Below are 27,260 nucleotides of genomic sequence, written 5' to 3'. Positions count from 1 at the left end.
ATTCAACTTTCCCTTAAATATTAGCTTTTCTTCTCCTGCTGTAATTTTGCCTGTACTCCATGATCTCTGCAAAACCAGCATTAGCAGTCCAGAAAAACCAGCAAGTTCTCTTCAAAACACTTCTATGCAAATTATTTAGACTGCTGATTTGAAGATGCTTAGCTGTTGTAACTATTGCTTGCTACCCCCTGAACTTCTGCTGTTATGCAAATTGTTGTATCATCATCATCTGATGGGAATGCATCATTTGTGGTTGTTTTTCTCCCCAGATTCAGAACAGGAATATTTGTTCATTAGAAACATTTGCCTTTCTGCATAATTATTGCCATTTCTATAATTTCAATTTGGTAATAGTCCAAAGACATTGTTTGGCTTCTCTTCATCCCTAATATATTTTAAAGACTTTTTCTTACTGCTCTTTTCTCTGTAGCTGTAGCCTGTCTCTTGTATTCTTTTCCTTCCCTTATCTAATTTATCCAGTTTCTAATTTCCAAATTACACTAATTGTGACTTTCCTCTTTTCTGTTTGTTTTCTATTTGGATGCAAACATTGCTCCTTTCATCGTTTCTCTGAGACACATTCGATTTCTGTAACCATCTCGGGAATCCTTTGCCAGCGGAGGGACTGGGTCTTTCAGAGGCCTTGGTTGCAGTAGGATACCTACAAAGGTATTTCTGTATTTTCTGAGTTCTGTTTCACAGTTTGCCCTGGTACATAATTGTTTTGCATTGTGAAACTGGCTCTTTCAAAGTACCAAATGGATGTGTGACTAGCTGAGATTTTTTTCCAACTTTCCATGAATTATGATCAACACTTGATCTTATGCTCCTGGAGGAGTTGGCTACATCTCTGTTCTGGAGTTAACTCCTCTCTGCCTGAGAGCAAATACTGTCTTGTTGGATGCCACTTGTGTTTGCATTAACTGAAATAAACTTTAGAGCTTCAGTGGGTGCTGACAGGTACGCAGAGTTGCCTGCTTTCAGCCAGCCCTCCCTAGACACTTTCTCACGTTTTCATCCCTAGCTTCCACCTCTGTCATAGTTGCACCCTGAGCTGCACAAATTTGCTGGCCTGGGAGAATAAATGCACTCACGTGAGCAGCAGCTTATTACTGAAAAGAGGATGCCCCAAAAATGCAAACAGTTTCTCATTGCTGGGGTAATCGGGCCAGGGCTTTCTAACTGGCTTTTCTGCATGGGGTCAGTTTGTTAATTGATGAGTATTTTCTGCTGGACAGGCAGCATGCTTTCTCAATTATTTCTGTTTCTGCCTTTAGGTAACAGACCTAGATGATCAGAGGTCATCCTATGGCCACTTTTAAGGATGTGAGTCTGGCCCAGCTGCTGCTGTCAAAACCATGCAATGTTCTCAGCGGTAGGATTCTGAGAGAGGAAGAAAGGTTGACAGGAAGCTCTTGACGCAGGTGACGATTTGGCGGTGTGTTGTCTTCCTTCAGGAAGAGCGTTCACCTCCGTGGTGGCTCTACCAAAAAATTAGTGAGATGAGCAAGGAAACCTGGTAGCCCATGCAGGGCTCAGGTGGGTGCCCTGGGGCTGCCGCCTTCCCTGGGCCACCTAGGCTTGCAGATCTGGGGCTGGGCTTGCAAGGGCTGGCATGTGTTGTCCTGAACCTCTCCTCTCTGGGATGCCACCTCTCCTCTTGCATCTCAGCCAGACTCTGGGGACTTGTACTCAACACACAGTGCCAGCCTTGAGGGAACTCCCTTTTTAATCATCTCCCCAAGTGCAGGCACTCCAGGTTTTCTGTGCGTTTCTTAAATAACGAGGTCCCAATGCAAAATTCAGCACATCTGGATAGCACGCGAGTTGGTCACACACCCTGCTGGTCATTTCAGCAGAAGACGAAGGCCAGCAAACCACAAAGACAATGCCCTCCTCTCTGATGGAGGTGCCTTTCTTTGCATTTTGCTCAGATTGTTTAAAACAAATTGCATCAATTTTCTTCACACTGCACAGTCTGAATCTTAAAAAATAGCACATTAGGTTATGAATAAATGGAGAATAACATGTTATATGCCTGAGAAGTTTTAATCTTTCAGCATATGGCTACCCACTTTGATAACTGCTTGTTCCACACAGGAGCCAATAAGTAGTTCTCCACTAATTTATGTCACTAGGTTGTAATTATTTTCTAGTAATACTCTTGTGTGAAGCTCTGTATAAATTTAAAATATAAAAATAGCCCCTGTGCTAGGAACTTGCAGTTCAAATGACATAGAAAGTAGTGCCATATTAATGAACATAAGATCGTGGTGGGCCTTATCTATCCATAGTTAGCCATCAGATCAGGCTGATATTAGATAAAATACAATTACATCACAAGCATCAACTCTGCTCACATTAAAATTATTATAGAAAGTCATGTATTTACTTAAGCAAAAAAGCCCCTCAGAGCCTGTGTTAACTTTACTTTAGTGCTAAATACAAAAAAGCATTCTATTAAAGCAAAGCCTGGCTAGCATCTTCCTTGTCTTCTATGCTGGTCCATGCATTTCCCAGCCACTGAGCTTCTCAGGAATGCCGCTCTTCTCTATTTACACTAAAACCTTTCATTTGGCTAACCATAGCTTGCTCTGCAGCCAGCAGTGTTGAGTGTGCTCTCAGCAGTGACCAGCTGCCAGGTGAAGGGATGCTCATGGTGCCCAGGGGACAGGGAAGAAGCCACATTTCCAAAGCACATGGCACAGTGTGCATCTGCAGCATCAAGGTCTTTCCCAGCAGGTTTCTATAGGAAGACATTTGTTGGACATTTTGCATTCTCAAGATGATATCAGGATCTAAAATCTTCTTCTCTACAGAGAAGAAGTAACTGAACAGAATCTCCAGGAGTCCACTCACAACGATGACCTCTGCATACACAGCAAAATTGATTAAATGTACATTCACTTACCTGCAGCTTCAGCAAGGCCAGCAGGTCAATCACATTAATATCAGATACTCCGTTTTATTGGAGATTTCTTGTGGAAATAAATGTCAGCATGGCTGCAGTCCAGAAATGTAAAGATTCACTGGAGAAGTCAAACATAAATGGATCATATCTTGCGGTTTGACAAGGCTTTTTCCATTGATATTTCTCCCTAGGCACCTCAAGCTATGGATGCAATATAGGATGTGCTCTATGATTAGGAGAAATGTTTTGTCAGATAAAGTGTCTCAGCACGACACAGAAGCAAGTGAAATACAGTGGCTTTTGTGATGCAATACATCTCTCCTGACATTGGAGATGTTATTATAAACATCTCCATCTCCATTAGTGGCATGGGTGCCTTTCATAGCTAAGGAGACAAATCAAGACTGCTAAGGCAGGAAGCTATCAGACACATTTAAGATACCTATCATAAAAGGAGATTGACCATAGCCTGAAAGTGCCTGTTGTGCTGTGGCCTCTGCAAAAGATGGTCCTTGTTTGTAAGGAACCAGCAGTTCCAGTGATAGATGGCTTGGAAGGTGCTCGCAGGAGAGCTAACGGGCTGGCCGTGGCCCGTCAGCCCTTCCACTCCTTCTCCTTATGCAGACTCCTGTTTGCAGTTCAGTCTCCTGCTTCCTCCATCGCTTCCCTGCCCTGAAACACCCCCACGATCCATGTCACTGCAGTTTTATCATCGTGGCCACATGGGCTGGAGACCTGGAAGCAGCAGAGCTTGGGGGTTTCTTCTGCTCTGCTTTACTGCCCCAACACAGCCTACAGGCTCGACTTCCGTACTGCCTGCCAAACCCAAAACCTCCAGGAGATTTTAAAGTTTGCAGTGCAGTATGTTAACAGCACACCACACGTTCAAATGCGTAACTTCAATATCATAGTATTATAGAATAAGGTGGAAATTAAAGGGAAAGAAAAGGTGAGTACTTCAGTGGTCCTGTCCTCTCCTGGCCGAGCATTGCACAGGCAATGTGACACCAAGTCTGTGCAACCCATCAAAAAGCTCAAGTACCTGTTGAAACCGGTGAAATGTCTAAGACATGAAGCTACTAGCACAGGGGTGTTTGTATGACTGGCAACTGCTCGCTAAATTTCGTGTTTTGTTTACTCATATTCATCCTTGTCAGACTAAATTAGGTTTCAAAACGCTTTAAAAATATTGGACAAATTCAGTATATCGTTAAGGGAATGATTCATTATCTGTGTAGTATTATTAAACTTATATCTTATACCCTTTTTAGCACCATTTTTTCGTAAGTTAATTACCCAAAGCTTTTCTGCACCAAGAACACTAATAAAACCTCTAACAGGCTGCAACCAAGCAATTTTTTGTTAATAGAGAAGTGCCTGGATTTATGTTTAAAGGCAAAAAATGAAGAGTAGTGCTAGATCTTTGAAGAATATACGTTGTATTTGCATTTTCAGAGGCTGGCTCATTCGTTGATTACTGGGTCCCTTAATTACTCTTACAGATGGGGTGAATATGGCTGTACAAGAGTGGCTTGCCCAGTCCCCCATGGTACCTGTAAATCACAGGCAGCAGCAATTGCTTTTTTTTTTTTCTTTCCCTGCAGGTCTCAGAAATGTTTGTGGTCACAGCTGTTTCCATGACTGGTCAAGTGCCAAGTTGCCATTTCAAACATTGTCCTGCGTCCAGTCCCGAGCAGCTGAGCCGGCTGGCGAGGCATGGCCAGCTGCATGCAGGGGCATTTGCAGGTAAGAAGAGAACATATAAAAAAAAGGCAGGCAAAAATAGAGAAGTGCCAAGAAAAATGGCCCAGTGCTGCTCTTTAACCAGAGCAAAGCAGAAATGGGAGAAGATCTCAGTGGAGTACAAGAAGACACGTGTTTTGGAAAGAAAATAAACCAAAGATGACTGTAAATACCAGCAGTGTGGGGAATGTATTGCAGTTCCCTGTGAGGGAAATGGTGGCTCCCATCTTTGTCGCGGCCACCTGGAGAGTGTCAGCGTTGAAATGCTCGCCCCGTCTCCCCACGCGGGCTGCACATCCCAGCGGGCACCGATCCCCCGCGCATCGCCCTGAAAGGGGGGTGCGTGAGCGCGTGAAACAGTAAATCTCAGTAAATGCTGGGGGTGGTGAAGTTTTGGAGCCTTCTCTCAAAAAACAACCTCCATGTGGCAGTGACGTTGGGAAGGGCTCCCTGGGAAGCCTGCTGCTCCCTGTCCACCCTGGCTGCAGGGACGATGCTCTGCCGAGGGGACCAGGAGCAGCAGCTCCTTGGCCATGAATTACCATGGGAAATTAGATAGCAAGAGGCAGTCCGCTTATGGATGTTGTGACATATGCTCTCAGAGGGCTTGATAAACTGCAGCAATATTTACCTAGTCATCGACTTTCTATTTCAGAGGGAAAAAGGGCAGCAAACATTAAGTGGCCTTCTGAGAGCTTGCTTTCTCTCGCTCATCTACAACTGTAAGACTTTTAAGAGATGAAGGACAGTAGGAAGGCTAGAAATAAACATGACACCTTTATTGGTTTATATATTTTTAGACAGAGAAACATGCTATCTCATACGTAGGAAATATTATATAGAAGAAAGGTGTATTTGCAGTGCTGCAGAACTTCACATAAAATAGTGCAAGGAAGCCAGGCAAGCATTCAAAGAACAATCCTGAGCTTAGCATCTTTGGTACTTTGGTATAATTTATTGCCTCCTAAGAGGTGACTTGACCAGAGCCTACACAAGTCTATGCAGGAGAGTACATGATGCTGTCACCTAGCAGAAAATGGCACAATGAAATGGGAGCCGAATCCAGACAAAAGGCTGAAAAGGTGGCACAAGATGTTTAATAAAGACAATATTTAATAAGCTGTGTAGATACGCCAGCTTCCCCCGCACTGCAGGCCTTTGCATTGGGACTGGGGATCCTGAACCAAGGCACTGCTGAACTGCAGGCACGTTCGGTCAGGAATTACTGGGTGAGATTCAGGTTTGGAGGCTGCAGTCAGCCTCGAAAATCAATTCTCATCACTCGTGGCCAAAAAATATTTGATTGTATCCTTTGATTTCAGCTCGGGCAGTGTCATCACAGGGCAGGGAAGGTGGGGCACCTTCCTCCCGCTCTGCAGGGAGGTGTCCCTGCCTACCTACCCCGGATTTTCTGATCACACAGAAGTGGGTACAAACCCGGTACCTCCCGCGTAAGGGTGGAGCAGCCCTCTGGGGCTCGTCCTTACTGTCTGTGGTGACAGACACATTTGTGCACTCACAGGATGGCACCGAACAGCAGCGGGATCCTGCAGGGAAAAGGCACAGCACAAAGGCTGCTCGGGAACAGCTTGCCCGGCTGATACAAGTGCTGGCTCCTGCGATGACTGGGGAGTCTGCTGGCAGTTTTTTGTAGTCATGGTTATTCCCAGTGAAGAGCTCCTTACCTCCCACTGCGCTTCAAGCTGCAGGGTTTAACTGATATTAGCCTTTTTCCAGCTGTTTGAAATCTAGTGAGCAATATTGCTTTGCTTCTCCCCTCTGCCATTGCTGGCCTCCCTGGGCGGGGAATATTTTGGCTGTTTTCCCACCTGAAGATGTGTTTGGAAATTCGGATCAGTCCAGGGAGCAAACAGTCTCTTTTGTTCTCATCGCAAATACCACTAGAGTTATTGGGCTTCATAGTTATTTCCACCTCTGTGTAGTCATTGTAAAACACTGCCCTGCCCTCGGCAGTGGTGCTAACCCTCCTAACGGCTGGTCCTCATTAGCGTGAGCTGTTGCTTGTGGTTTTCACATTGTGTTTTTGCCAGCCCTGCTTCCACAAATACTCAGAGAGGCCAGCTGGCCCTCTGCGTGCTGGCTGGGCACCGACCAGGGGCTGCTATGCACACAGCAGACGTGGCATGGGCAGCACAGCGTACGTACAGCACAGTACACGTACAACACCGTGTGTGCACAACACAGGGCGTATGCAGCATGCGGCACAGGGCACGTACAGCTCAGTGTACATAAAATACCATGCACGTCCAACACAGTGCAGACAGCGCAATGCATGTACAGCATGGTATAGATAAAGCATGGTGCACAGACAGCACCGAGCACATACAGCATGGTGCATGTATGGCACAGCGCCCAAGATTACAAGCCTCTGTCAGGTCCCTCTAGAGCCTGGTGGCAAGACACCTGAGGGGCTCTGAAGGAGCTGAACTCCCCAGTAGATTCAGTCCTGATGGCTCTGACAGAGCCAGGCTTCCCTGTGCAGCTGGGTGTCTCTCTACCTTGCTCCCAGCCCATCCGAGGACCACAATACCTTGTTCATCCTTACCCCCCTGTCCCACCATAATGGCATGGGGCTGACTGGAGCTGGTTTCTTCTACCCGTGCAGCCTGAAGAGCTGCCGGGGAGGCATACAGACTTGGTCCCACTGCTCTGCACACAGTAAACCGGCTACAGTAAATCAGCTTGCCAGAGATTATGCCAGTGAGGCCAATAAAGCAACGAGTGTTCAAACAGTGTTTCAGCTCTGCTCTTCAAAACCTGCTGTTTGGCAGAAATAAGCTCTGTCGTGATCAGCACAATCCTGTCGGAGAAACGAAGCCTGGCTCTGCAAAACTGCTGAAGTTTAGGACTTGTCCTAAAGATGTGTGATTGATTGATACACAGAGGGCTAAGATGGTCCGGGTGGAGAAGCTCCCACCAAGACTGATGGGGAGCTGGTGGGTGTCCTGGAAACCCAGCACCTGTGTGGCTGTAAGCTGGGATGCCCTTGTACTCAGAGCATGTGCAGCCCTCAAGGCAATGCCAGATGGGGAGAGATACATTAGCCCTGGGAGATCGGAGTGGCCGTCCCTGTGCGATACCGGGGCTATGCTGGTATCGCAGACCAGCTGCTGCAAACCACCTGCTGAGATGGGATTTTTCTGTAGGACAAGCCATGCCCTAGCTGAGGGCGGTGGTAGAAGCAACTCGGCAAGTCCGCAATCTGAAAAATTATGTCCTATGACACTGACTACCTGTTGCAGCTTGATTTGCTGTTAAACAAGATCTTTTCTGTTTCTGTGTAGTATCTCTGCAGATGGTGTTCAGTTCAGAGTACCGCCCAAGACCAAGGCAGTAAGATGTTCCTCTGAATCACAGAAACCATGATACAGGAGAATTATTTTAGTTAAGCGATCTGACCATTCTTATAATTTATTTAAAACGAGTAGCGTCCTAGGGTTATTACAAAGAACATAATCTTTTTAAGTAATAGGCTGAGGCTGTTCTATAGCAATTTTACTGCTATTATCATCCTCTTAACCACTATTTACATGTAGAAATATTCATTTGTGTGTGCATATATATGTATATGTATACAGTGCTTGGTATCACCCCAGAATCAAGTTTCTTAGTGAAGGAGAAAATTTTGCATCTAACCTGAAAGATACTGCATGCAACAAAAATACTTGGGGAGTAATGGGAGATGCGAACATTGCACAAGTGCTTGGAAGAGATCCAGACCGATGCTTTTAAAACCTACATCAAACCTTCCTGTTCTGTTGCTGTTGCTGTGCGATATCATGTACAGAGATGTCAAACTACTTAGAAGGCTGAAATCTGTGCAGCTCAGCACCTTTCCCATCAGTAAATTAGAGAATCAAAGTGTAATCAAACTATTTGAGGAGGTTTCCATGGTGTAGAGAGGCATATTTCCCTGCATTAATATGCTTTTATGGGACAAATTCACCCAGCAGTTGCTCTACCAGCTTGTAAAATGTGCAGCGTGAGCGCAGCCAACACATGCAGCAGTACAGACCCAGACCTCTCACTGCTCAGGAAAATTGCTTTGTCTGTGCAAACTACAGGAGCTTTATCAATCTGTAATTTTACCAGGGCTGTATTTGGGCTGTATTTCTCTGTAAGCCTGGATAGGCTGCCTCTCATTTGGGTGAGCACATCCCCAACTCAGGGCAGGTGGTTGCGAAGGGGTACTTTATAAGACAGAGCTTTCTTGTTTGCCTTGCCTGGGAAGGCTAGAGCCCACAGTGGGAAGGGTGAGGTGGCAGCAGGCTGTGCCTGTGGGCACCAGCCGGACCCCCGGCACAGCCCCTCATCAGAGCTCGCTGCGTGTAGTAAATGGAGAGGAAAAAGTCAAGCATTTTTCTTCACTGACTTTCCAAAGTCACCCCAGGTCCCCTGCACGCAGCAGCCCCCACCGGTGAAACCACAGCCACGGGCTTCCACTTCGGATTTACGTTGTAATGCCCTGGTGCTGCGTTTCTAACTCATCCATAAAAATGTGGGTGCAGCTGAGACTTTGAAACATCTAGGTGATTCAGAGTGAAAGGCATGAAGCTGAGTTTCTTTTTTTTGTTTCATCCAGCTGAAGTCTTCCTTTAACTTGGCAAGGGATTGGTTAAAAGCAGCTTTCAAGCTCTTTGAATTTGTGGGAACCTAAAACTTTCCCAGGGGATCTCTCCAGGAATTTCACAGGAAGCCTGACTGTGGCATTGCCCATGCGAATAATTAAAAAATGATCCTTTGGAGTGGTCAAAGAGGAATTCCTTTGAGAAAACTCAACCAAATACAGCAATTCCTGAAGAGCTCGGGAGGGGAAAAAAGCACTCTCCTCCCAGTGGGCCTTGGTGTATCAAGATGCTCACCATCATTTCCAAAATAACCATAGGAGAAACAGACCCTTTCTAGGTGTGTGAGCTTTCAGTTCGAGTAAATCCCCCAGCCCCTACCTCTGCAAACTCTTTTGCTCTTGCCAACCATGGCCAAGCTACTGGATGGGACACTCAACAGGCTGGATGATATTTGCATCCTGTCTGATGGCAACAGCAAAGTCCTTATGAGCAGCATAAAGTCTGCTTGCCTGAGCTGGTCCTTTGCTGAATTAATAGCACAGAAATTTCAAAGCGCTGCGAGCCATGGCCATGCCACCGGTGAGGATGCTCCACAGCACCCGAGCGGTATCGCCGGGAAGCGCGCAAACAGCGGGCTGGTATTTGTGTCAAATTGTTGATATGTAAGCAGGGAGCATGCTGCGCATTTAAATCACTTTCACACTAAATTTGGAACAGAAATCATTAAATATTTATTCTGTGCCTAAAATATTGCTAGAGTGTCCTACTTACTGATACTACATATTAATTCACATAGATTTTGCAGTACTGATAATGCATTTATTTTAAAATGGTCACTCTGAGGCATTCATTATGATTGGGCTGTTTAATAAAAATTGAGATTCATGGCCCCAGAGGAATCCTATCTAGTCACTTCTGTAAACCTGAGGAAGAGGCTCATGCAAAGGGAAATCCAAGGGTTCATAATTACTGTGAAAAAGGCACTAGCTGGAAGTTTTTAGTGATCTGTTGAAGACTGGTAACATCAGCCCTTCCAGAATAAAGACACTTCAAATCCTAGTAGAAATTAGGAGTTATTTCCTTAGCAGTGGGAGTACTGTACATTTAGAGAAGCAATCACTCAGCCAGAGCGTAATTGCTACAAATTGATTGCCACCTTCTCCGGGTGCTTTCCTGAAATGTGAGGACCAGTTGAAAAACCACCACAAGAAACTTAAAAATAAGTAAATAGATGCACCTTGACTTGCAGTGACCCTGGGGATGGCAATCAGGCACTGAATGGCAGCAGCAGTCCAGCCCAGGTTTTGTAGGAGCCCTGTGCATGCTGGAATAGATCAGCTGCAATTATTTCCAGGCTCTGGGCTAGCAGAGTAGGGTGCATTTAATAAATCTCCCATGGTCCTCCTATCTGCAATAAGCCTCAGTCATTTTTAATTATAGACGCCTCGAAAGCTGGGAGCCAGCACTGATTGGGCAGCAAAATATTGCTACAATCCTCTCAGTAGTGTTTGCAAAATGATTTTGGTGCTGAACCTGACACAGATGTGATGCTGCCAGTCTGGCCAGAAAGTGGAGATAAACAACTCGCTTGTGGATTTTGCTGAGTAGCCACAGACACCAAGTCTACCCTCTTTCAGGGCCTGCTGGGTCAGGCTAATTTGGTGTTATTTATTTTAACACCTGGTGTAATAAACGCTGGGAAGAGGCTGCAAAGGCCGGAGCCAGCATCGGGGCCAAGCACATCCCTGACAGCGAGCGGGCTCTGCCCAAGCCCAGGGGAGGAGAGCAGGGGGGCAAGGGGCCCAGGGCACGCAGATGTTTCCCACCGTGGTTAAACTTCCCCACCTCCTGCCTTGTGTTATCAAAGAAGGCGATTCAACCTCTCCTCCTCTGCCCCTGCGCTGATGTGCCTCTCACCGTGCATCGCCCCTTCTCTCCCTGCAGCGTTTGCTCTCCCAGTGCCTTGGAGCAATAGCAGGCGCCTGGGAGAAACGTATCAGGTGGATCATCACGAGCATCAGCCTCAAGGCACAGGAGGAACCAAAGCCGATGTGCTGGCTGCCTCCTTCCCGCAGAAGGACTGCGGGAGGCAGAGGGCTGGGAGCAGCCGCATTGCCTCCGGAGGCCAAGGCTGCTTCAAACCCAGCCACCAGCACCCCACACACAGCCGCGGCTGCAGCGTGTCTAAATCCAGTTACAGGGTGGAATAAGCACTCCTACCTCAGCACACATGGCTATTTCTGACTCTGGAGCCTGGCTGCTGTGGGAGCTCTCGTTTCCCTGCAGATGCTAATCAGGTCTGAAGAGCAGCACCCGGCACCTGCAAGGGAGGGAGAGGCGAGGGAAAATAACGGCTCAACAGATTTTTTTGAGGGACTGAAGTGCTTTCCCAAGGCATCTTCAAACACACTACCCAGAAATAGATTAGGAGGTGACCTCATTGCAAGCCCCAGTTTCCCGGCGGCGCGGGCGGTGTGGGGCACTCCGTCTCTCCTGGCAGGAGGGCTCTGCCAGTCCCCAGCGGGCAGCTGCTGCCGAGCAGGACACATAACCAGTCCCACCGTGGAGGAGAGACTGACTCTCAGCTGGCTGGAAGCTGCCCTCTGAGATGACAGTTTGCTGAAGAACGGAAGCTTTCTTGCCCAGGTTGTAATTCAGGGAGCCCTGTGCTGCAAATACTCTGCGTGCAGGGCAGGGAGGAGGCTGAGCAAGTGCTACAGCACTGGTAAGAGAAATGCTGAGCTGCAGCAGTGGCACAGTGGCTCTTGCACTGCCCACAGCTGCAGTGGCTGGGTCTCCTGCAATGCCTCCCTTCCCCATCCCACACTTCCCCGATGCCGAGGGGTTAAGCAAGGCCAGCAGCCCTCGCCGGCCCCTGCTTTGCTCCTGGCAGCGCGGCCCTGATGCAGCCAGGATCCCAATGTAAATATTAGCTGAGCGTGCGTGAACAGGTGAAAAGAGCACCGTTTTAAGCCATTCTGTTTGGAAGACACAGCAATCTATATAATGCTGTTACCAAGAAACAAGGATTGTTTTCTGTGCTATTTTAGGAGACAGTGAAACAAATGGAGCCTGGGACACACCAGGATTTCTATTTCCCCTCTGTAAATTAGTGTTATTACCAAGCGGCAGTGTTTCACAGTGGCACTTTGCAGCCGGACTCTATTCATGCCTAAAAGAAAAGATGTGTGGCTTGAACCTGCCCACTCACACTCTCCCGTTACCCAGTGTCGTAACTGCTGTTCTTTAATCTGCCCAGCTGCAAGGTGCAAACCGCCCAGCCCCTCACAGCGTGTGTCCAAGGACATCACAGCGAGTCCTCGGGAGAAGGTACCATTTACTCGGCACACTACTTGTTGCACAGCCTAAGCCAGGCTGGCCCTCAGCATCTCCTCTGCTTCCTCTTCCAGTTGCTGCTGAAATTTCTCATTTTGATGAACTGGAAGATATTTTTAAGTAGACTCTTTGCCATTTGCTTTGTCTCTTTTTTTCCCCTTCCCTTGTCACCTGCTACTGTACAAAATTCAGACTTGTATTGCAAAATTCCTTTTCCAAAACAAGAGGTACAGGTACTTATTTCAAGTTTTGATGGCACGTTGCCAAAGGGCCGGGGTTGCAGTGAGTAATGGCCAGAAGAACAAATGATCACAGATGTTGGACTCCTATATGCACGGAGAGCAGCAGCCAGCAGGCAATGTGTGATTCCCGGGTGGCTGGCACCGGGCGGCACCGTGCCCACCTCTACATCAACCGAAATCGGGAGCTGCTCTGCAGTCGGTCTCAAAGCGAGGGTGAATCCCAGCTGAGGTCCCCGCACACCCCTCCAGCATTTTCAGGTCCACCCCCAGCATACTGCAGGTATAAGGCAAATCATCCCTGGCTCATTTAACCAACGCCATCCAAGCTGGGCTAGGGACAGGAGCTAGCGGGTGCAGTATGTGACCGGTGGGGAGAAGCAGTGAGCACCCAGCACCAGCAGCCTGCGGGCTCACCTCACTTTCCCAATCTCATGTGCGGTGCAAGCAATTATCCGTGGCCACGAGGGATCTCAGGGGAGGCTAAACAGCACAAGAGATGCACTTTACTCTCTCTTTTCCCTTCTAGACCTTCCCCGTGACTCACTGCCATCGGTGTACATAGATTTTACAACGGCGCTAATTGCTTCCAGCTTTCATAAATATTCTGGTTTAGGCCTTTAACCAGGATTAATAAAAAGAGCGCAGGTTGGTTTGTTTTTCATGCAAATGTGAGCTCCCTGTGGGAGCTATTCAGTTAAGCTTTCCCAAATGGTTGCTTTAAATGGAGTTTACTCTTTCTGAGGGTTCCTTCCAAACCATTGGGTCCTGCCAGCCTGCTTTCAAAGGCAGCGCCGCAGCACCCGGTGCCACGTACACAGGCCCTCTCTTTCCAAAGCAAGGGCCTCTGCTTCGGCTCTGTTTTTCTTTACAGTCATTTCCACAAATCATTATCTACACTGATTTCCCCTGTCTAATGGGAATAAATGGAGAGGGATATGAATGCTACAGCAGTGATTTTTTCTAATATCAGCAGGTTCTTCCCTATGACACCTTACAAAACGGAAACAAATTTGAAACATTTCACAAAATACTTTTAATATTCTTCAACGGATGCTGCTTCCAATATCTGAGGCCACCTGAGGTCTCCTTTACGCAGCTGCAGTGGCTCCAGCCAGGAGAGGTGAGAAGCATTACACCGTCCGCAGGGATGGCGCAGGCACTGCCAGGCGGGTGTGTATTTGCTGCTCCTTGCTTGTCGTGTAAACAGCAGCAGCCACGGAGGTCAAGTTTTCCCGTGTGGCATGCATTGCCTCTTACTGGAACCCGCAACAGAGCTGGCAATGCAGGCACTTTGGATCTCATTAGGTAATTATTCTGGAAAGTGTTTCAGAAGAAGCAATTAATTTGTGATGCTGGGAACAAATAGGTAGGGGCAGATTTTTTGAAACCTCCTGGAGCCTGCTTCAAAGTGATAAGCTAGAAAGCACCATGGATTTTGCAGCTATGTTGCATCTTGAAAACCAACTGCCCAGCTTTACCCATCCTTTTAACCCAAACAGCCTCTGTTTTTGTATCCTGAGCAAACAGCAGTAGACACCGATATAATATAAAAAATTACTTAGCTAATGCTCTCATTTGTCTACATTTACCCACTCATAATGGGTAATTACACAATTACCCACCATGAAATACTACCACTGGAAGTTACGCACACATAATTTTCATGATTGCTCCACTCGCGCTGCTTCCCTTCGTGCATGATGCAGGACAGTCGTGCCTGGCTGCTTTGCTGGGTCACCCAGCCACGTTTCAGATCATCTTTCTAGCTGCAAAATTCAGGGTTTGCAGGCTGTTCATGTTTTTAACAGGGCAATATCCCTTGGAATGTTTCAACACTACGGAAGCCCTCAGATCCTGCAAAAAGTGCCACAAAGACGGGTGCAGGGAGGCTAACACTGAAAGTTTTTGAAAATCCTACTCCTCTTGGTGTCGTCAGAGGGGACCTTTCCTGCAGCTGGAGGTGCTGTAGTAGGGCTGCTTTGCAGTAGGATGCAAAGAATTGTAAGTGGGAGATGGTTTAGAGGGAGCTGGATACAGCTTGCTGGACAAAATGGCATTTGGAAAAGGAAAGCAAGAGGCCTGAGACTTTTTGACCTTGTTCTTTCCTTCACTCAGGAAAAAGCATTAATTTTGTGACTGTACATTAAGACATAACCATTGGGAAAACATGGCTGTGTGAATTAAGGAAGGAGAAAGTGTCGATCACTCTGAGGGCGATGTGCCACTGCTTCTCTGGACCAGCAGCACTTCCAGATGAACCTTGACTATTCTGTGCCTGGATGTCTAGTCAGGCCCTTTCAAGCATATCCAATTTCAAAGTTCTCCAGTAAGCAAAATCTCACCCACTAAAGGATAAATATAATTCTGAAAGCTCCTAAAGAAGAGCATATTTTTTGGGGTGGTTGTATGTATCAATTTTGCATCAATTAATTTAAGAAATCTTTTCTGACAATCTGTCAGAAAAGTCAATCTGTCTCTATAGATAGATACGCAATGTCTGTGATGTTCCTACCAACAAAAGTTGCTTCTGTCATCCCCAGCTGCTTTCCTCTAGCGAATCCACCTCTGCAGAGTTACCTAAACAGTTCAGAGCAACCACCACTGAAAGAAAGCCTTTCATAAAAAATGGTCCAATTTTCCTCTGATCATCTTAGAGAATTTCATTGCTGTCATGTCTGGGACAGGGAAGACAGAGAGCTGCAGCTTTTGAACATCTACCTCCTCAACTATGAGGGAGAGCACCTGCAGCCTTATGTCGCAGAAAGAAATTTCTCCATTCTCCAGTACAATAAACGGCATTTCTTTCTTGAAAACCCCAAAGACAAAGGCTTCTCCTCTGCGTGGGATTACCTATAGATAATATCATTATAGGCACTGGTGTAATTGATTCTATTTTTTCTGCCTTCACAGTTGGCACAACTGGACTCAGGACAATGAGTTTTTCTGATGGATAATATGAAAAGGGCACCAATTTTTAAAAACTCAAGACACCTTAAAAAAATAAGAGAACTTTGCTGAGGAAGATATCTTTGAGAGGTTCCCATCACCCTGGTGGTAGTCATACTTGCATTAGTCACGTTAAGGGCCACGTGCCAGGCAAAACGGCACTAGAAAGTGCTGTATGACCTGTCCCCATCGCAAGGGACTGGCAGCACAATTCCATGACATGCCCCTTAAGCGAGGAGGGGTAGTTGCATCACAGCAATGATAACATGGTACTTTTATTTGTTTGTTTGGGGAGATAATAAATAGGGAGGCATGAAGTGAAATGATACTAAGGAAGGCTGAGAGGGGCCAAAAAACCTTTTCCTAACCTCAGCTGGGATCAGCCTCTGTATCCCACCACCACACCGTGTGTCCTTTCCTTTCCCAGACTGATGGGAAAATGCAGACGTAGGAAAACGCCCCGTGCTGCCGGCTGTCCTCGCCGTCCTGCCCTGCTGCCAGCACTGCCGCTTGCAGAGCAAGCTGCCCGCCAGCACCAGCGCCGTGTTCTCAGTTCACGCTGTTTATCTCCGAATGCCAGCCGAGCTGTGGGTTGTCCCAGTACAATGCTGGGGTGGCTTCTGCTGGCTTTCGTCAGCCCATGGGTTGGATCGACAGTCCTGGCAGCAGCTCCAGAGAAACTGGGCAATAAAGGACCATTTTTGGAGGTGGTCTCAGATGAAAGCAGTGGCTGGGCAGAGCAAGCTGTGTGGCCGTTCCAGCTTTAGGCATCTCCAGTCTGATGTGCAGTACTTATTTGACTTGCTGACTGTGCTGTTGCAGAAAATGCAGCGTTGCTTTCCAAGAGTTGCCAATGAGTGATGCAAACATGAAGGGTGTGAAGGTGAAACAGGGCTGGAGATGTGTTTGCCTGGTGTGTCGGTGCGTGTCAGCACCTGGCGCTTGTAGGAGCCCATCCACACCCACTGGGGTCCAGGGGTCCCCCACAGCTGGCACCCTTGCAGGGGGAGAGGGCTCGGGGCTGTGCGAAGGGCAACAGTTGTGCCTTGCAGAGCTCACCCTGATGTCCTGGGCAGGATGCCCTCTGAGGGGGGCTGATCCCAAGAAAAGCGAGCCATGGATGTCCCCATGCAGTGCCAGGGGTGCGAGGCTCCAAATCCCAGCCTTGGCAAACAGGATTCCCAACGGGGAGCACAGGAAAAACTTTGCTTGCAGGAACTTGACAACTTTGCTTTTCCCTGCAGCATCCCCTGGACTTCCCACGCTGCAGGCAGGACACACACCATGGCAGGCACAGCCACAGGGCTGCAGCTGGCCACTGGCCCCCCTCATGCTGCCGGTGTCCCCGTGGGAGAGGGGGCTCCCACGGCAATGGCAGTGAGCCTGGCCAGCGAGCGTGACTGTTCCTGCATGCAGCCCTGTGGGGCATGCAGGACAGCACAGGTCCAGCAGGTAAGGCTAACGGAAACAGGGAAAGCCATTTTTCCCACTCTGTGCCAATTTTTCAGCCGTTTCTCATGGCTTTTGGAAATGCAGGGCCCTGAAGTTTTTCCAGACTCATCTGCTATGCTGAGCCTCTAATTAGAAGTAGGCAAGAAGCTCAGAAAGCCCAGCTGATGTGAAAATCCTGAAACACGTGGTCTGAAGCAGCACCCGTCTCGCCTCCCGTGAGCTAATCTCACAGCCCCATCACCAGGAATCGATGTTTACCTATTCTCCCCTAAAGTGAAACAAACATTTATTAACATGTATAACAGGTGACAGGTATTTTGACATTTACAAAAGAAGCACTGCTAATTGAGCAGAGGAAAACAAACCTTGAAAACACCCACCCACCACAAATACACGCGTATGTGCAAATGAAGACTCAATCAGATCTGAAAATCACCGGAAATTAAAATATTGAACACAGACGACGTCTTCACTGATTCATCCCTCAGAGCTGCTCCTGAAGTCCTCAGCTCGCTCCAGGTAATCTTCAAAGCAGAACACCACGATATCGTTACACATGTAATAATTAGTGACGGGTGAAATATTTATTAGCAGTATCGCTTTTCAATTAAGATTTTTAGCTGCGTCAAGGTGCAAGAAGAGCCGCTTGGTGGAAAGCAAACTTGCCGAGACCCTCGAGCCTGCAGGGATTCGTGTGGCTCACACAGCTGTGGGGACACTGCGCTGCCTGCGTGGGGCCGTGGGGCCACGGAGGGACAGCCGTGTCTGTGGGGACGCTGCGGGCACGGTGGTGTCTGCCTGTGGCTGTGGCGACAGTGTGGGCACAGCCGTGTCTGTGGGGACGCCGTGCTGCCTGTGTGGGACCGTGGGGACACGGAGGGACAGCCGTGTCTGTGGGGACACCCTGCTGCCTGCGTGGGGCTGCGGCGACACTGCGGGCACAGCCGTGTCTGTGGGGGCACCAAGAACATGGCGGTGTCTGTGTGGGACCGTGGGGACACGGAGGGACAGCCGTGTCTGTGAGGACGCCGCGGGCGCGGTGATGTCTGCCTGTGGCTGCGGGGACACCGCGGCGTCTGTGGGGACAACCAAGAACACGGCGGTGCCTGCGTGGGGCTGCGGGGACACCGAGGACGCAGCGGTGCCCCGGCGGGCGCCCACCCGGGCGCCGGCCGGACACCCCTCACGCCGGCGCTGCCCTCCTGAGGCGACGACCATGGCGGCGCCCCCGGCGGTGGCCGCGCCTGGCCGGCCCCCAGCGGGCATGCGCGGCGGGGCCGCTCTCTCGCGCTCGCTCTCTCCCTCGCCGTGCAGCACCGCGGCCAGCGCCCGCGCGCACGGGGCGGGGCGGGGCGGGGCGAGGCGAGGGCGGGGCGGGGCGGCGCGGGGGCGCGCGCGGGCGCGGCGGGCGGCGAGCGGAGCCGGAGCCGGAGCCGGGCAGAGCCGAGGCGAGCGGAGTCAGCGCAGCCCAGAGCCGGCCCGGCCGAGCCCAGCCGTCGCCGCGATGCTGGACCCGTCGTCTAGCGAGGAGGAGTCGGAGGAGCTGGTGGAGGAGGAGAGCGGGAAGGAGCCGCTGGCCCCCGCCGCGGCGCGGCTCTCGCCCAGCCGCCCCGGCGAGGGCCCGGGCGGCGGCGGCGGCGGTGGCGGCGGTGGTGGCGGCGGTGCCGGCGGTAGCGGCGGCGGCGGCGGGGGGCTGCAGCCGGGCGGTCGCGGCGGCGGCGCGGCGAGGCCCGCTAGTCCCAGCCCCTCGGTGGCCAGCGAGAAGGAGAAGGACGAGCTGGAGCGGCTGCAGCGGGAGGAGGAGGAGAGGAAGAGGAAGCTGCAGCTCTACGTCTTCGTCATGCGCTGCATCGCCTACCCCTTCAACGCCAAGCAGCCCACCGACATGGCCCGCCGGCAGCAGAAGGTACAGCCGCCCGGGCTGCCCTGCCCTGCCCTGCCCTGCCCTGCACTGCCTGCAGGGCCAGGCCCGGCAGCTCCCCTGCCTGCACCCCCCCCTTACCCACCCCCCGGCTGCTCCCTGCCTGCCCCTGTCCTCCTACCCTCTGGCAGCAACCTTCCTGCCTGCTCTCCTGCCTGCCTGCCCACTCCCCTAATTTTGCCCTTCTGCCCCCTGCTTACCCACCCCTCTGCTTGCTCCTCTAAATGCCCTCCTGCCCACACCCCTGCCTCTCGTTCTGCCCCCCCGTCTCCATCCCGCTCCCCAGCAGCCCCGTGCAGGCACTCCCCAGGCCCACAGCTGCCCGGGCACCCCAAGGGCAATCCCGGTGCCGGGCACCTTGGGCCCCCACGGGTGGGGTTTGCCAGCAGCATCCCTGTCCCGGGGCGTGGGGAAGCCCCCTGCCCCCTTGTCACCCCTCCATGCTGCTCCCCGCTGTGGTCTCCCACATGGAGCCGGAGCGCTGACATATGGCATTGCTCCTAGTTACGCAACATCGGGATTTGGGAAGTTCGGGATGTTGGCCATCTAAAGGTTGTTGAAAGGAGAGAAATGGGTTTTATTGCTGGAAAACACGAGGTGCGTGCCCTTGCCTCCTGCAAAGGGACTCTGCAACTCCATGCTTGCTGCAAAGTTTGCTTAACTGAGAGTGCTGGCACTGACTTGGGGAGTTACCAAGTCTCATTTCAACTTCTTGTAAATGTTTATGCGTGGTGAGCTCCCCGATGCCGGCTTCCTGGCAAAACGTGGCAGCAGAGCCTTGCGATGAAGTCGCTGCCACAATCCTGACTCTTCCTCCCCGAGTGCGTCACCACGGCAGGGCCGCGTGCCGCTCCAGGCAGCAGCTGGGCAGGAGAACGTCCCCTGGGCTCCCCATCCCGAGGAGCCGTCTTGGAGCTTGTTTCTCCACTGAGGCACGAGCTCATGGGCCAGGGCAGAAATTGAGTTTCTTCAGGGTGCGGACATGGGCGCTTTTTGGTCAAATGCAGCCAACTTTTTCCCTGTGAGAGCCAGAGTTAGGGCTGTGATGGGACGTAGCTATCTGGAACAGCTGGCTGATTTTTTTTCTCCTTTTCAGTTGAGTTTCTTAGACGGCAGTTTTAGCCTTGATACCATTCTGTGTTCACAAATGACCTTTACAAATCAGGCAGACTCCTGGATGTATTGATGCAAACGACATTCAGTTCTGCTACACCACAGGACTATTATTAGTCATTGCAACATACGGAGGTAGGAAAGTGTATCCGTACTGCATGTAGTTTAAAGGCAATATAGGACAATCTGGTGTTGCTGGAAGGTTGAATGATCTGCTTTTGTTTGCTGAGCAAAGTGCATAGCTGAAAATATAGCTAGGTTTGGAGATTATTTTTTTTTATATATATCTATTTTTTTTTGCCTACAACCCTTTTCAATACATTGTGGATTTTCAAAGTCGTCTTCGCTTTTGTTCCCTGTGCAACTTTTTCGCATTAGAAAAAGGTGACAGAATTTAAATAATTGCTAGTTTTGCAGAAATTAAAACAAACAAACAAGCTCTGCAACTGTTTCTCACATAAAAGTGAACTGAGATTGAAAAGCTGTTTTTCCAAAGGAGCAGGCAGCGTCTTGGCAGTCCAGAGAAGACTGGCTGGGAAGAAGGGCGATTCATAGTCCCTGAAATCAAAATACTGTGCTATGAAGGGACAGAAAGGGGGGAGGGAAAGAGAAAAGGGGGGAATAAAGTGCAGGTGAAATGAAGAAATGAGGAGTAATGAGAAAAATGGTAAACTGGCAGCAATACTCGAGGGAATGGGGAAGTTACACAGGATCTTGGGAGGAAATAATCCATTCTCTGTGAAATTAAGAACATAGGGAAATGCGTCTGGCTTGCTTATACAAATAGCTAAAATAGGTGTATCTGGGGGGCTGACTGTCTCCCCTCAAACTTAGCAGTGGGAAAGCTAAATTTAACTTGACAACACGTGTCAAATTGAATTCACCCTTTTAAAGGTGAATTCATTCTGGGTTTTTGTCTTCGGTATATCCCTATATTCAGTTGTCATGCTGGGAGTAAATCCTTGCTCTTTTTCCTTAGCCAAGACTCCTATTAAAGTCAATTAAAGGACTGCCAGAGCCTGGAGTTTGTTGCTGGATTTCATATGCTCCTCTGCTTTCCTCATGCATCCTTCTGGGAGAGCCCATCCTTCCTCCTCTGGCTCGAGGGGGACCAGAAGATGAAGATGAAGGTGTGGGACTTGTTCCCTCTTGGGCACTGAGCTCCTGTCATGGTGGCTCTGCCAGGTTGAATGGTCTCTGTGGGGACTTTGAGTATCGGTGGGCCTTTGGTAATGATGGAAATACCAGATGCTTCAAGACTCACCAGGGTAGAGCAAATGCATTTTGCTCCTCAGGGGAAAGGTGGGAGAAGACCAAGTTTTGGTTCTGTTCTGATGGGAGCTGTTGCCTCAGTTTCCTCATCAGCAGAGGAGTGATAAACTGCTCCCTTCTCCATGTGCCGTTTGCCTCTCCACCCTCACAGCCTGCCATTTGCGAGGGACGGGTTTCGTCCTGGGAGAAATGGGAAGCAGAAAACCCCCAAGCGTTGTCGTTTGCGGTCCCCATGCTGGTGCGCAGGACCGTGGAGGTGCTTGATCTGTTGCACGTGTGGGCACCCTGGAGATGGGAGGGCCCGACCCTGCCGATCCGCCGGTTGCGGTCGCTGCCCGTGGGCAGGATGCCTGGGAATCCCGCTGGTGCTCTGCCAAGGCGTGGGGCCCAGCCAGGCTTCCCGTGGGGCTGCTTGGACCCCACGCCTGCATCGGGGAGGTGCCCAGCAGCCACCGCAGAGGTGTTTTGGCGGAGCTGTGCAGCGGTGAGGGCTGGTGACCTGCCCCCAGCCCCGCTCAGCGGGTCCTGCCTGGCGTTGGGAGGAGGAGGAGGAGGATGCCTGCCTTCACCTGGCCCACAGCTCTCCCCTGTAGCACGGGAGATGCTGCCACCTCCGAGCACAGCCCAAGCAGGGTGACCGTGGATTTGCGGACGAGGCTGTCACCCTGCACAGCAGCTGCCTGGCACAACCCAGCATCTCTGGGTTACCTGATAAGAGCTAGCTCACCTCAGCGGGAGGACCACAGGGCCTGAGATGGGTTTGCTTCTGTAGCTTCATCTTCTTCTTTGCAATTTTCCTGGAAAAGAAAGCAATTGATTTTGTTGCAGTTGCAGCGCTGAAGTTCTTGCGTGGACCGAAGATCCCCGCGGTACCTCCCCCGAGGTGTGTAATCCTCCCTCCTTAATCCTGCAGCGCTGCTGTATGAGAAGCGGCCGGTACTCTGAGCCCTGGGGGCTGCACGTTACGGCGGTGTAATGCACAGGCACCGCGGGTACCAGTTATGTAGCAGCACGCCTGTGTGTAGTGCTCGGGAGCTGGAAAATGCAGCCTGGTGTTTTACAGCGCTCGTGAACCACCTTGGAATAAAGGGAAGTGTGTACTTAAGGTACTGTTGCAACAGAAAGATAATTACATGCGGTTTGGTAAATTATAACGTATATGAGAGCGAAGAGAGCAGTGGAAATGTGTGAATGGACGGCATAGGCGGGTATATACTGCATGTGGGCATGACAGCGTTGCTTGTTTACACCAGTAACAAACTGTTGCAGATTTCAGGATGAATTCCAGCAAATGCCACTCAGAGCTGGTATTTTTCTGATCCTGACACCCCAGAAGTTTCAGCAACAGGGTAAAAATTGTTTTTTAGATCAGTGTGTTCAAGCCTACACCTCTGCTTCAGGTTTGTCTTGATGTTTATGTGGTAAGGCTTCACTTGAGTAACCTCACGTTTGTGATGTCTACCTGTAAGTTCTTTTATTTACATCTCACTTATTAGATACCTGCCCGTGCTGTCTTACTTCCCGCTTGGATTTCTTTTTGAAGCCACCACTGAATTCCAGGCACATTTGACAGGCAGACAGCGGTCTGCAAGATACTTGTCCCTTAAAAGCTTGGTGAAAATAGGGAGATCTGTTATTTATCTCCTACCTCAGGTGGGAGGAAGGCGGCAGTGTGTGTGCAGCCCTTACTAGGCACTGGGCAATCTGAGCAAGAGACCTGCTGAATGTGTGGCCCGGGAGCAAAAACTCCCATCAGAGCTTGCACCTTGCCGGACACCAAAAGCTCCAGCTTCGTGATGCAGCTCAGGAGGAAAGCAGCTTTGCCAGCTCTGTTGCTCTCAGAACAATGTGTTTTAGTACCGCAGATGGCACTTAGCTTGGTAATTGCTTGCCCAGGATGTATTTAGTCTTTTCTCTAGCTCACGCTGACTTGTTGGAAGTAGAGTTGAGACGGCTGGCTGTGCTCTGTGCCTCTGCCTGCTTGATCCCAACTGTCTGAAGCCTTTGGGAGGAGAGCTCAGCCGGCAGCCTGGGGAAGGCAGGCAATGTGTATGTCTCTGTAGTGATGCAGACCGAGCACCCTTGGATGTGAATTATACCTCTTGCTAAATACCTCCAAAGCACGGCAGCCAAAAGGCACAGCACATCCCAGAAATTGGCATTCGTTCATTCAAAATAGCATAAACTGGGAGACCTTCTCCAGATTATCACCAGCCCCTTGAAAACTCTTGTTGGGAGAGGGGCAGCAGGAAGAACTCGTTAGGAGATAAAATGTGGAGAGCATGTTAGGTCAGGCATCACTGCAGTCGTGGTTGCCATCACCTGTTTTCCTCCCCGCAGGCATGAGGTGGCACGCAGGAGAGTAAATCAGTTCCTAGCAGGATAAATGTGGGATGAAAAAAGTTCCAGCTTAGTTGCAGATTACCAGAGCTACTCCTGGGAGAAGTGGCTTGTGATTTGGGTCCTTGTGTAAGCCTTTGGGATGACGTCAGGTGCATTAGCAAAATTCTCAGTCAAATTCAGCAAAGCGCTTAAGCTTGTGCTTTGCTGAATGGTGATTGATTTAAGCACAGCGCTTAATGCAGAACAGGTGTGAGGGATCAGAAACTCTGTTAAATCAGTTACGATGCATCTTAAAATATCGAATTTCTGCCATTTTGGCATGCAGGCAGATGCTACAATGGTTAGGAACATAGTAAAGCTAGTGCAGCCTTCCAAATAATCACATACTTCTTTGCTATCATGGGTTGGGTTGCTACTCTCATGCCATATTTACACAAGTTCTCTCTTAAAACCACCGACACGTCGTTCTTCTGGGATGGATTGTGACTCAGGTAGTGTAGGGACTTGTTTTAGCAGCTTTCTGCTGGAGGAACTGTGATTTTTATGGTCAGGTTCTGCTGTGCTGGCCCCAAGAAACCCTTGGAGGTGTGGTTTTCTCAGCTCTGCAGGAGAGGAGAGGTAAAGATGATGCTCTGCTTATTTTCTGTCAGTTCCTCAGTTGCTCTCCTGTGCTGTTTAAGATGGAGATGCAAGGTCCAGGCAGGTCTTAAGCGTGAGCTGGAGCCCATGCACAGCTCTGTAGTTGCAGCAAACCTTGCAAGATAATTATTAGTGCTATGCCTGTAAAAACCTGGAAGAGCAGTTAGGGGCTGCCTTCGCTGCTTAGCTGGCTCAGTGTGGGCATAGGCCACTGCCACCATCAAATGAGAGCTGTGTGTGTGGCTGGGCTCTCAGCTAGGGCTGTCCTCGGGTCAGCTCTGTGCTAACCCCAAAGTGAAGACGAGCCTGCCCGCATTTCACTGCTGCTTGGAGAGCATTGCCATGGGGAACAAGGTCTGGTACATCCGAGATGCGGTGTGGAGTGCAGAATGGGATCATTGTGCTCAAATTGTCTGAAATCTGCAGGAAATGGTTATTTGCAGTTAAAACATGTATTTATTTTGCCAGCACCTTATCTTAATTTAATTCTAGCAGATATTAAATATTTGTCATACTTTGGCTATTTATATACTTGCAGCTTATTGGATTGGGAAGCAGGTAATTAAATAGGCTGTGAGCTTGTTCTTTGGCTGTTGTAAAACTTTGCTGTTCCCGATCCATAGCCTGATGATTCAGTTACTGTGGGTGGCACCTCTCAGGCCAGAGATGTTGTGAACTAAGAGTGGAGAAGACTCATTGGATCGTGCAGCTCCAACCCGTGCTAAAGCCCATCATTTCCAAAGGGTATTATTTATGGCCTTGCTCTGCATAGTCTAGACGCTCTCCCCGAAGCACTTTGCCTTTTGCACAACTTGTAATTCCTTCTGCTGAATGATGAGTCACTTGTTCTCTGTTCACCTAAGCGGGAAGCGGTCAGCAAGTCATTTCCCTATGTAATTTTTTGTTAGCTGGAGAAGTGTTTAATTTGTTTTTAGTGTGGTTTAGCAGTAGGCACCCAGCCGTCACAGCACTGCTACTAGCAGTGTATGTATACAAACCCCTCACAGCTACTGCCAATGCTTTAGTCCAGGGGGGTACAAGGTAAACATCCTATTTCTATTTAATTCTGTAAACCTGATTAATAAGTGAAGACCAATCAATATAGTATAATCAATAAAGCTGTTGCTTTGTTGGTGTTGATGTGAATTCAGTTAGTGGCTTCAGCAGCACCAGGGTTTCTCCCACAAAGTGATCTTTAGGAACCACATATATGTTAGTGTGTCTTTAAAAACTAAGACTAATTAAAACAGTAGAGTTCCCTTAAAACAGCAGACGAGGGGACCTTCCCTGGTGGTGAGCAGGTCCTCTCTGTTTGTCACCCAGGTAGATGGGTGGCTCCTCAGAGGTGGGGTTTTGATGGGTGGCCCCTCAAAGGTCTTAACCTTCCTGGAAGCAGAGCAGGGTGAGGTGCAAGTGATGGTGATGCCTCGCTCCCCAGCTCTCGGAGATCGTGGTGCAGGCACAGGAGAAGAAGCAGAGTTTGCCTCCTCGCCTTGGCCTCTCCACGCAGCAGGTGGCACCACTGGCTCCCAGCGGGTCAGAATTGGGACACCCTTCTCGAAGGGCATGCTTTGAGGTCCAGCAGCAGGGTCCAGCTCTGTCTTCATGAGGGTGGGAGAGGGGAGATGCAGGAGACGGCAGGTTCCTGGGGAGTTTCCCTGTGTCATTACCTTGTAGGTACCAACAGAAATACATGGAGCATCCTAACCTGGCACTTGCTTTGGAAGAAGTTATTTGTGGGTACAGGATACTTGGGGTGCTTTGACTGGGTTTTCTTCTGGATTGGGTGGGCATCGTTCTTCAAACCAGACGTAAGTGCAGTCACTGAGGGTTTGATGTGAACGGGTGAAATTGTTGTTTGAAAAGGTGCTTTTAGTGGTAATATTTGGTATTGTTTGTGATTCAGGCTGATAAAGTCAGATGTTTTCTAGAATTTAAACACTTGAGTCAAAATGTCATGCAAATGTTTATTCAGCTTAGGGTAAGCAATGCTGTGTTTGTAGTTGTCATAGTTCAAAACCTGTCTGTCTATCTCGCAGTAAGGTTGGGAGCTTGGACTTCTAGTAGCGTGAGGTATATAATGACGTTAGTACAGGCCACCTCCAGCCTGGAGGGATTGGAAAACTGTCCCAACGCACAACTCAATGACTTGACCCATGTGCTTCAGGACAGTTGTGTGACCACAACCGCTCAAGTGCTGAGCGTCTGCCCATAGCCAAATGATAGTGTTTGATGAAGAAACTTAATGAAATCTAGATTTAGTCATGTTTTGCGTAGTCGAAAGGGTGGGGTTTTTGTAATGATGGTGCTGCAGCGTTTATCTTTGGGGACTGGAGATGCAATGTGCAGATCTTGAAGGAACGCCACTGACTTTGGTAGGACTTTGGGCGGATGCCACAATGCATTTGTACAAATATCCTGGCAAACAGGGCTGCCTGCTAATGGTCCAGCAGTAGCCTTTTGTGATCTCGTGTGCTAAATTAGGGTGAGTTCGCCCCAGGGCAGGGTGCTCTTTGTCTTCAGAATATGATGAGACAGTCTTCAGGTCTAGCTTTGGCTGTAGACCCCCCTATTTCCACCTCCCTCTCCCTTTTCAGGTGGGACTTAGATCCACACTTGATGATTTAGGATGAGCACTGGGTATGAACTGGATCTGATCCTGTACAAGCATGGAGCAGAGCGACCCTGTCCCTGCAAGCCCATCACCTGCTGTTTGTATTCAGCCAGGGGAAGGATCGGGGCGGGGGAACTCA

The 27,260-nt window shown here is 49.5% G+C and overlaps 1 protein-coding gene across 15 annotated transcripts in view; it reads left to right on the top strand.

The window, feature by feature from the left end:
* Window positions 1-18,602: 18,602 nt before the first annotated feature.
* The window catches only part of CADPS (calcium dependent secretion activator), a 222,604-nt gene continuing 213,946 nt past the window's right edge, over window positions 18,603-27,260 (top strand). For 6 of the 15 annotated variants that reach the window (XM_052778691.1, XM_052778695.1, XM_052778688.1 and 3 more), the window contains exon 1: window positions 18,603-19,125. In XM_052778691.1, coding sequence (XP_052634651.1) covers window positions 18,724-19,125 — 402 coding nt within the window. In that variant the 5' untranslated portion in view covers window positions 18,603-18,723. The remainder of the gene's footprint in view (window positions 19,126-27,260) is intronic. The other 9 variants (XM_052778692.1, XM_052778694.1, XM_052778684.1 and 6 more) reach the window with 2 other exon arrangements.

The sequence above is a fragment of the Harpia harpyja genome, chromosome Z, assembly GCF_026419915.1.
Source record: "Harpia harpyja isolate bHarHar1 chromosome Z, bHarHar1 primary haplotype, whole genome shotgun sequence".
Taxonomy (NCBI): Eukaryota; Metazoa; Chordata; class Aves; order Accipitriformes; family Accipitridae; genus Harpia; species Harpia harpyja.
Note: the sequence above shows the minus strand (reverse complement) of the source record. Positions and strands in the feature narration are given on the sequence as shown.